The sequence below is a fragment of the Embiotoca jacksoni genome, unplaced genomic scaffold (assembly GCF_022577435.1).
Source record: "Embiotoca jacksoni isolate LCO1_2020_lvr unplaced genomic scaffold, fEmbJac1.0.p SCAF_8, whole genome shotgun sequence".
NCBI classification, from domain to species: Eukaryota; Metazoa; Chordata; class Actinopteri; family Embiotocidae; genus Embiotoca; species Embiotoca jacksoni.
The window spans coordinates 13,200,847-13,212,045 of NW_027185436.1; the positions used below are offsets into that span (position 1 = coordinate 13,200,847).

The following is an 11,199-nucleotide window of genomic DNA, read 5'->3' on the forward strand; positions in this document are numbered from 1 at the left end:
ACTCTGGGTGCCTGCTGGCAAAGGCCCTCCCTGCTGAACAAAAGGGTCACTGTCGTGCCCGAAGATGACGCGTATGGGATGAGCAGCACAGATCCAGTGCGCCTCCCAGCAATCGGGGCCTACTGTACTGGGTGAGACGTTGTGACTACATATTGCCACATTCTGGTACACAGAGCTAAATGGACTCCAGTCATGGTGAAATGTTCATTTTATTCTCCACTGAAATGTCTCTGCTGTCTTGCTCAAGAGACTAGTGAGGGCGGCAGTTTCAAAAGCATAAGATACCATGTGTACTGTATATCCTTATGTACATATCTCAGCGTTCAAATCTGGAAAGCTTTTAATGCATAAATTGCAAGGAATCATTACTGAGAGAAAAGATGAATCCTTTGTAAATGGGAAAGAATTTGTTTGTTTTTGAAAGATTATACCCAGTATCGTCTCATGACAGCTCAGGCTGTGTTTGTTCAGATAATTGTCTGATCTGTTGTGGAAAAAAATGTAATTGCTGTTTGTGTACATTTCTCCTGCCACACATATAGACACAGCTTGCTAAATAAGCATTTCAAACAATACATAGAGCAGTCTTGATCAACTGGTACAATTAGAGCCTTTGTGCTTTGGATTTCTGCATTTGTTCTTTTTATGCTGTTTTCCACTCCTCCTATCAGCTTGCAGCTCAGACTCCAGTGTCTACACTCAATAGCCCTCTGTATGTAGACACAGAACAGGGACTATACAGCCTCTCTCCTCCCTCCTTCTTTACCCTCCCCCCCCCCTTCTCTTTTACACTCACTGACAAGTGCATGTCCCCTGACAGACACCCTGACGTCACAAGAGGCTAGATGGGCGTCCCTGCAGTGCTTTATCCGGCAAGAGCACGTTTGGAATTGAAAATTGAGGGGGGAGGTGGCAGGCATCAGGTGTGCACGCAGTGAGCCAGGAGAGAAAGAGGAGAAGACGAACAGCAACCAGATGAATGAGCTCCGTGACACTGGACATGTGATTAGGGGTGCGCGGTACTGCGCTGGGAATGTGTATGTCAAGATCCGACATAAGAACAGCAGTAGGCGGTTTTGATCATCTGGAAGTGGATGGACAAAATGCTGTTGCGCCAGAAACACATCAATTAGTTTCTCTTTGGATTCATGCATGAGGGTAAGAAATTCTTCTTCAGTCTTTTGATTGACTTGGATTGTATCTCTTTTTACAATTATCTTATTGTGTGCTTTGTAATGTTGGTAAATCTTATCATTGTATGTTAGGACAAACAAGATCTTGAATGACACCTTCAACTGTTCAGCTCAATCCTAAATCTTGCCTTCTTCACTTTTAATGTTTATTCTAAAAAACTATCTTAGTTTCCATCTACTCAGTTTCTACCAAAACAGAAAAAATAAATCTGTCTTTGGGTTGCAGCTATGCAAACCTTAGGGAAAACATTTTCAGGCTGAATGTGAGCTATGCCATTGCCCCTGTTGAGTTGGTGTGGACATTCAATATAGTGGACAAAGTTATACTAATATACATCCTACATGGACATACATTGAGGTTATAAGGCGCTTTTTGGAGACAACTTATACAAACATTCATGTCAACCAACCTTACAAATAACAGTTTTTTACTTGTCCAATAAGATCTCGGGTTAATAAATTATTGCAGGAATATACAGGAGAGAAAATGTCACTTTACATTTTCAGTCAAACTTCTCCACCTGAACTGTTCTTGTCCCAAATATCTCCCATCAAAGTTGCCTCTCACATGCTTCATGGTGTCCAGACAAAGAGGGGAAATGGCTCAATTAGCTGTGTTTGGAGAATAGTGTTTGTTTAATGCTTTGATGATAACACTGAACCATAAATGTTAGCTCTATAATTCAGTCAGGACCAATAGCCACACAGTGACTCACAAACATGAAGCTTTCAGAGCTCCACCTTAAACCATAACCCAAAGCTGGTCTAAATCCAAAAATCAATAATAAATGACATCACAAAAGAACACCTTACTTTAGACTCAAGTGGGATTAAGTCTGGATTTTTCAAAAGGTCCCGTTATTATAGTTCAATTACATTTTATTTATATCGTGCCAAATCAAAGTTATTTCATGGCACTTAACATATTAAAGTCCTTACAACAGAACTTTACAACATTATACAGAGGAACCCAACAATTCCACAATCCTCACATAAAATAGTTCAGCATACACTGATTTAAAAACATGATTATGGACAAAAATATAATAACTTCAGTTATTACACGCGCCTTATTTGCTACCGTCGACAGGCTAACAAACCCTCCAGTGTCAGTAGCTGCTGAGCTCCAATCCACTTGGGCATGCAATCAATTTGCCTCATTTTTTACTGACAAAATACAGAAAATTAGACAAGCAGTAAATGCCTCCACACCAACCACAGGATATGTGTTGTCCCCGTCTCTAAATAATATCCATTCAAATATCATGACACAATTTCATTCAATCAACCATGGAAGTCTGGAAGACATTATACAACATCTGAAGTCCTCTTCCTGAAGCTTGGATATTATACCAACAGCCTTTTTCAAAAATATTTCAAACTGCATGACCACTGATCTTTTATGAATTGTAAACACATCCCTTCTCTCAGGTGTCTTCCAACAAGCCCTAAAAACTGCAGTTATCAAACCACTCCTAAAAAAGGCTAATTTAGACTCCGCAACAATGAAAAATGACAGGCCAATATCAAACCTCCCATTTTTAAGTAAAATAATTGAAAAGGTGGTTTTTCAACAGCTGAATAACTTCTTGGCCGTAAATAAGTGTTTTGATGTCTTCCAGTCAGGCTTTCGACAGCACCACAGTACTGAAACTGCTCTTGTTAAGGTTTTCAATGACATCCATTTAAACACAGACAGTGGCAGAATTTCAGTCTTAGTATTACTGGATCTCAGTGCTGCATTTGACACGGTCGACCATGACATACTACTGGACAGACTAAAAATCTGGGTGGGACCTGCTGCCACAGCACTAAACTGGTTTGAATCCTACTTGAAGGACCGAGAATACTTTGTGTCTGTAGCTAATTACACATCAGAGCGGACTAAAATGACATGTGGTGTTCCCCAAGGTTCAATTCTGGGGCCTCTTCTGTTCAACATCTACATGCTTCCACTGGCTCAGATTATGGAAAGAAACAAAGTGTGTTATTATAATTATGCAGACGATACACAAATCTACATAACTATATCGCCAGGGGACTATAATCCCATACAAGGGTTGGGTAAATGCATTGAACAAATCAACAACTGGATGTGACAAAATTTTCTTCAATTAAACAAAGATAAAACAGAAATAATTGATTTTGGGGCCAAGGAAGAACGATTGAAAGTCAGCACTCAGCTTCAATCACTGATGTTAAAAACCACAAACTGAGCCAGAAATCTAGGTGTAGTTATGGATTCAGACCTCAATCTGAACAGCCATATCAAGACAATTACAAAATCAGCCTACTATCACCTGAAGAATATATCAAGGATTAGAGGATTTATGTCTCAACAGGATTTGGAAAAATTTGTCCATGCATTCATCTTCAGTAGACTCCACTATTGTAACGGTGTGTTCACAGGTCTCTGTAAAAAGTCAATCAGAACACTGCAGCTGATTCAGAACGCTGCAGCTTGAGTCCTCACTAAGACCAAGAAAGTGGATCACATCACTCCAGTTCTGAAGTCTTTACACTGGCTTCCTGTCCAACAAAGAATTGACTTTAAAATCCTGCTGTTGGTTTATAAAGCACTGAATGGTTTAGGGCCAAAATACATTTCTGATCTGCTGCAACCTTATGAACCATCCTGACCCCTCAGGTCGTCTGGGACGGGTCTCCTTTCTGTTCCCAAAGTCAGAACTAAACATGGAGAAGCAGCGTTCAGTTTTTCTGCTCCACATATCTGGAAGAAACTCCCAGAAAGCTGCAGGTCTGCTGAGACTCTCAGCTGCTTCATATCAAGATTGAAAACTTTTCTGTTTGCTGCTGCCTTCAATTGAACCAGACTCAAGAATGTTAATCAATTTCCTGCATTTCTGCATTTTATTACTGTATTTCATTTCTTAAACTGCACTGCAACTTTTATTCTATTTTTTTTTTAGCTTGTTTAATGTTTTAATGACTTTTTAATGTTTTGATCAATGTTCTTAATTGTTTTTAAATTTGCTTTTCCTTTGCCTGATGTTTTGATGCTTTTAATGGTTTTACGTGAAGCACTTTAAATTGCCTTGTTGTTGAAATGTGCTATACAAATAAACTTGCCTCGCCTTACTTCTGAAGCAGAAAGTTCTTCATCTAAATTTTTTTGTCTAGCAAGCCTTCAAAATAGTAACAGATATACAATTGTTGAAGAAACTAATATTGAAAAAAAAATTCCTTTCCTCGTATTATTACTTTTGAAGGCTGATGTTTTTGAAAAATCGTTATGGCATTACCACATTACAATAACTTTACTAATAAAAGAACTCATGATGCCATATCTATTTCCATCAAGATATATTTTCAATGAAAACATAGAAGACACATTTATAAATCTGAAATACTACAGTCTAATGGAAATTAAACACTCATGGGCTTCAGAAATGACATATGAGATTATCATTTCTATAGGTGGATGGGATGTCGTTTGCTGTGACTTACTTTTACAGCAATGGCATCAGAAAAACTGACACTACGTCAGAAACATGGCTTTCAAACATTTCTGGCACAGCGTTCATTTGCATCTTGGAAGCTGCAGCACGCAGCAGGCAATTTACTGCCCTCACAACAGGGAGCTGTCCCACGCTGGCCTAACGCCTGCTGTGGACTGCTTCCAGAAGGCCAAAACAGTCTGTAAGTTTTCCGTTCAGTGATGTTCCAACAATCTGAAACGTTTCAGCCCATGAAGAGCAGTGCAGCTGCAGGTGTCTGCTGAGTGATGCAGACCAACATCTGTCTACACTCTAGGTTACCTTGTTGTAGAAAGTACATCTACTCAAGTACTATTTCAGTACAATTTTGAGGCACTTGTACTTCTATATTTGTATCATACCATATCCCACTTTTTTGATCCATACTCCCTTACAATTTAGAGGGAAATACTGTATTATTTGACAACTGTAGTTGGTGGTTACACTGCAGATTAAGGTTGCGGTAATAAAATAGATAAATTAGAATGCATTGTTAAAGGCAAATATAAGTAAAATATAAGTCAAATATTTAATATTATTCATCTCAGAATCAGCCATATATATCTTGTAACACTTTGGAAGGGCCCAAACCACAGGTTGGGAGCCAGTGCACTAAACTGAAATGTATATAATGTAATTAGAAGTCGATCCACAGTAAGGGGCTATTTTACAATTGATATTTTGTTGTGCTAATAATATGTCTGTACTTATAGTTAAGGGAATGATTTTTAGATGGTAGTATTGATACTTACATTTTAGGAAAGGATCTGAATATGTCTTCCACCACTGGCTGAAACATATGACAGGTCTTACGAGTAAAATGACAAATAGGTAAAAAGAATATTTACTTACGGTTAATGTTGATAATCTCAAAATATTTTTTTCTTTGAAAGGCCAATAAAAGTTGAAACAAATGTGCCCTACATTATGTGTGTTTCCTTGCCCCCGGCTGTGTATTGAGGTCACATTGGGTCACATAAGGCTACAAATTCCAGGTGGCGAGTGTTTCTTTGTTACTTATGAAGCTGAGTCAGCAGGAGGCTCATCTTACCGCAGTCTGCAGGGGGGAATGCAATATCACTTTCCACAGTAGTGCATTATTTATTTTTTGAGGCAGCTGAGGAACACAAGGTTGCTCATTTCCTCAGGCCACAAGTATGTCATTTTGTAGCTCACCATACAATTTTAACAACACTCAGTGTTTAAAGTGTTTATGAAATGGACTGCCAAATTGCAATGAGGTTATCTGGGACAGTGTCAAATGCACTGAAAATGTACTTACCTGTGAGCTCTTATTCTCGAGCACCTTAAATTATGGTCCACCCGATGACATTACAGTAATGCACGTAAAAGTTATCGCATGTGGTGCTGCTGTTAGAGAATCACCAGTTTAATTTCCTCTGTCAGTACAGCTGGGACATCGATGTTCCTATAAAGGAGAAGTCCATTTCATAAGAATGAATATTACTCCAAGAATTGAATAAAAGTTCTGTAACAATATCCTTGCCAAAGCTTAAAGCAGTGGACATTGTTATTAAATAATGCAAACCAAGTGTATTAAATACTACCTTTCATCATTATTGCTATCACCTCACTGTCACAAGCTATTACAGTGCAGTGCATGGTATTTTACAGGTGTTCATGTTTTTGTGTCCACTCCTGGAGAAACCAGAGAATAAAGATAGTGACCTATGGAGTCACATTACATTTAATTTTACGATCTAAATAAATCATTGAAAGTGTTGTCTAATGTAACGGCTTGCTTCTGAATAGCAGAGAACATTCTTTGCTGATATTTAACTTGAGATAAATGGAACCTATTGTTAGGTTAGGTTTGGTTAGGTTAGGTAGTTACTTTATTAATCCCCAAGGGGAAATTTTTTCGCTACAGCAGCATACAGAAGCAACAAGATAATAATAGAACAATAGAAAAGCAATAAAATAGCAGTAAAATAGCAGTAAAAATATAAAATATAAAATGCACAGTATATACAGTGTATACAGTACAGTATATATCTATATATATTATATACAATATAATTGTGATGATCAATAAAATGGTGATGAGATTTGTTCTGTTGTTTTTAGGGTAACCTTCAACTCTGCTGGACCATGGCTGGTAAGCAAAGGAGGCAGTGGAGGTCCATGTGCAAAGGCCTGGTCCTGGGTACCCTCCTGACCAGCTGTATGATCCTTCTTTACTGCCTGTCCACCCCGCAGATCCACCTCAGTCTGCCCGAGTAAGACTCATAATGCTGGAGTACATGTGTTCTGCAGAAACCATCATGTAAAACAGACAATGTATCAAATTTATTCTGAAAATACTGTTTTTTTTTTTTTTTTAATTAAACGATTAGTTGATTGACAGAAAAAAAAGAATTTGAATCCCTTGTCAAACAAACTTCCAACTATTTTTCTAGCTTCTCAAATGTGCTGGTTTGTTGCTTTTTCTTTTTTTGTGTGAAACCAAATTCAGACCAAATCTCACATTTATCCTTTTCTGGTTTTCCTCTCTGTAGGGTTCCAGTACCTTACTCCTGTGCCCACCGTCCATCCCAGCTCCACTCCAAACCAACCAGCAACAGTTCACAGAAGAACCCAGGGCAGACCTGTCCTCCTAAAGTGGATATTATGTTCATGAAGACGCACAAAACAGCCAGCAGCACCTTCCTCAACATCCTTTTCCGCTTTGGAGAGAAACATCGGCTCAAATTTGCCTTCCCTGACAGCCGAAATGACTTCTTCTATCCATCTCTTTTTCAGCGCTCCCAGGTTAAGGACTATAGACCTGGAATGTGCTTCAATATTATCTGTAATCACATGCGTTTCAATGCACCTGAAATAGACAAGTTGCTGCCTTTGGACACATCCTACATCACTATTCTGCGAGACCCTGCAGAGCTTTTTGAGTCATCTTTTCACTACTTTGGCCGACTGGTGCCTTTTACCTGGAAGATAACAGGTGATGACAAGCTGACCGAGTTCCTACTTGACCCCCATGCCTACTTTGATCCAGAAGGCTTCAACTCTTTCTACCTCAAGAATCTACTGTTCTTTGACTTTGGACAGGACAACACTCTGGAGCCGGACGACCCGCGGGTAGAAGAAGGAATCAAACTCATCACTGAACGTTTTCAGCTGGGCATGTTGGTGGAATACTTTGAAGAATCACTCATCCTGCTGAAGGATGCCCTCTGCTGGGAGATGGATGACCTACTCTTCTTCAAGCTCAATGCCCGCAAAGGATCCACTGTGTCAAAACTTACTCCTAAGCTGAGGGCCAGGGCCCTTGAGTGGAATGCTATTGACTGGAAGCTATATCAGCGTTTCAACCAAACATTTTGGAAGAAGGTAGATGCATATGGACGGCAGCGTATGGCTGAAGATGTGGCAGAGCTCAGGAGGAGGAACAAGGAGATGGCATCTATCTGCATTGAGGGAGGCCATGCTGTGGAAGCCGGTAGCATCCAAGAAACAGCCATGCAGCCCTGGCAGCCAATCGGAGAGAAGTCTATCATGGGCTACAACCTAAAGAAGAACGTGGACAAAGCACATCGGAAGTTGTGCCGTAAGATGTTGATGCCGGAGATTCAATACCTGACAGAGCTCGGGGTGAACCTGTGGATCACCAAGCTTTGGGGCCATGTCCGAGATATCATTAACTGGTGACGTGAACAAGAAGGGCCAATTGAACTCTGAAAGACTGCACTAAAAGAGGAGAAACCTATCTGGCTGATTGTATGAGAGGTTAAAGGTTTCCGTCACATTTCCTGTCTCATTTTGTTGAAACGTATCCCGATTCACGTGTTTGTATCATCTATGATTGTGCACTGTGATGTATCTGATGAGTGCTCGAGAAAAAAAATATTGTTGACCTCACAAGCTACAAATAGTGAACCAGTTTATTACATGCAGACAAAGCTTATATTGTTTTCTGTTTGTGAGTCAACTTTCAAACATACATTAAAAAGTTCTTACTCTCAGATGTGAGCCTATTCTAATAGGTAGGTAGGTAGGTATTTACTTTATTAATCCCCGAGGGGACATTTTTTTCGCTACAGCAGCATACAGAAGCAATAAGATAATAATAGAAACAATAGAATAAAATAATAGAATAGAATAGAATAATAGAAAAGCAATAAAATAGCAGTAAATAGCAGTAAAAAATATAAAATGCACAGTATATACAGTACATTATATATCTATATATATTATATACAACAAACCAAGAAACACAGTCAACAGTGTTATTGTACTGTGATGGATTTTGCCAGAGGTGAGTTATTGTACAGTCTTATTGCAGTGGGCAGGAATGATCTCCTGTATCTGTCCTTGTGACAGCGGAGCTGGAGGAATCTTTTAGAGAAAGTGCTCCGCTGTCCCTGCAGCAGGTGGTGGAGAGGGTGGACAGGATTATCCAATATGGACAATAGTTTGTTCAGCGTCCTCCTCTCCACCACCTTTTCCAGGCTGTCCAGTTTGTAGCCGATGATGGAGCCGGCCTTCTTAACCAGTTTGTTAAGTGTGTTGGTGTCACCGGCTCCAATGCTGCTCCCCCAGCAGACCCCAGCGAAGTACAATGCACTGGCCACAACAGACTGGTAGAACATCTCCAACATCTCGCTGTACACATTGAAGGAATAGAGAAGTTCAGTGAACGTTGAATTTCAGGAGTAATTTTTAAGCCCTTTGACAGAATAAGGAACCAGCGGTGCTATTCCTGCCAATTTGTTTTAGGTTGTTTGAAGACGTGGAAAGAATGGTATTTAATTTTAAACACAATAATATCCAGCTTTCTGGTGTCCATCCCACAAAGTTCAAGCGTTTATGTTCTCGGAGACTGATTCCCCACCAAGGGCTAAAAATAGTGAATGTAAACATTGCATCTCACTTCACTGTCCATGGAGGACAAAATCGGCCATAACTAAAAATAAATTTAAGAAGTTTTTTTTTAAATAAGTGAGCAAATACACACCTTTGTAATATCAGACATGTTCACTTATTATAACAGGGAAACACAAGTTCAACTAATAACAATCACAGCTGCTATTTCCAAATCAAATTTTGTCATCATTAATGTTATTAATTACGCATGTGAAATTCCTTTTGTGCTACGTCACCATTTCTGTCATGAAAGGTCTAATAAATAATATGCAAAGAAGTCAATAAATTAAAAGGAAAAGCATTATGCAAGAGTAAAACGACTTACCTTATTCCTTTACTTTGCTTGTCAGTTTTTATTGCTTACAATATATGTTGAATTTTCTGCTAAGTGTTCATTTTTGCTTCTCCAGGGCCCTTTGCAGTTGTAGCCAATTCTCTTCTTTCTGCTGAAATCACGATGTTAATCCTCAACAACATATACTCTCTTGCTAGTCATTTGGCAGGTACATTGACAATGTGGTGGAACTTATGAAGTGAGCCAAAATTTAAAAAAAAAAATCATTGTCAGCCAGTAAGGTAAATCCTGTTTAAAAATGTACAGTGACAGTACTATGACAGTGACTAACAGTGTTGAACACTACCTACATGTGTTTATGCATCCTTATTAGCATAACCTGCAGTCACTGAGAAATGCAACAATGATGTTTCTCCTCTTTTTTTTCATTTGTGTCCATTAACCAATATATAATTTATTCTGTATGCTTCAATATTTTGTTTTTATTTAATAATAGATACAAATTATTGTTCCATCTATCTGTTATTTATTGATTTTGTCCTCCATAAAATCCCCCATTGCTACCAGCAATATGTGATCATCTTTTTACTTTCAAAATAAAGTGAAATGTAATATTGCATGTGTAAAAAGCCCAGTTCATAAAGTCAGCTTCCTCTCTATCTGTGACTGTCTGTTTCATCGTTATTGCTATATGTAAGTAAGATTGTTCTGGTTTTATTGTGTATGGATGTACAGTATATGACCTCCCAACATATTTGCATAAGATGAAACTGATCTCTTATTGAAATTATGGACTAAGTTAAATCACTAGTTCTTAATCAGCTGTTGGCCACTTATGAATGGAAAACTGTTTAAATGAGCTTAAATTGCAGATACTACACCAAAGCTGCAGCAGTTCTCCATGGACCCATTAAAGCAGTTTTTATTTTGCTAGAGAATCCTAATTACATCCACTGCGATTTACTGTGGTAAAAATAAAATGTGAGAAATCCAAGAGTGAGTTGTTGTTTTTTTTTTTTTTTTCCCCCACAACCCCCCCCCCCCCCCCATTTTCAACAATTTCCTAATATTTGGATAGAGGATAACATTATATATTAATAATATAACATTATAACCTTGTATTGCATTGTACTTACATACTGCTGTAAAGACATGAAGTTGAAGGTTGAGCCTGTACACTTCGACACACTGGTAGGTCTATTCACTGAGCAACTTCTATAAAGTGGCGAAGTGGTGAGTGGTAATGAAAAGAAAAGAATTTGATTTTGCTGATTACAGCATTATATGTCTCAGTTAATCACATCGGATAAAGTACAAACAATACAATTGT

The 11,199-nt window shown here is 38.6% G+C and overlaps 1 protein-coding gene across 1 annotated transcript; it reads left to right on the top strand.

Annotated features, from left to right (window-relative positions):
- Positions 1-848: 848 nt before the first annotated feature.
- On the top strand, positions 849-10,863 carry gal3st1a (galactose-3-O-sulfotransferase 1a). The gene is made up of 3 exons (XM_069138850.1): positions 849-1,158; positions 6,779-6,930; positions 7,210-10,863. The coding sequence occupies exons 1-3, from the start codon at positions 1,153-1,155 to the stop codon at positions 8,357-8,359; spliced, it is 1,308 nt and encodes a 435-aa protein (XP_068994951.1). The 5' UTR covers positions 849-1,152; the 3' UTR covers positions 8,360-10,863.
- The last annotated feature ends 336 nt before the right edge of the window (positions 10,864-11,199 follow it).

What these genes read in the sequence shown, in the direction of transcription:
- gal3st1a (XM_069138850.1), top strand. An exon ending in ATCCACCTCAGTCTGCCCGA is followed by an intron (nt 6,931 to 7,209) that starts GTAAGACTCATA and finishes TCCTCTCTGTAG; the next exon opens with GGTTCCAGTACCTTACTCCT.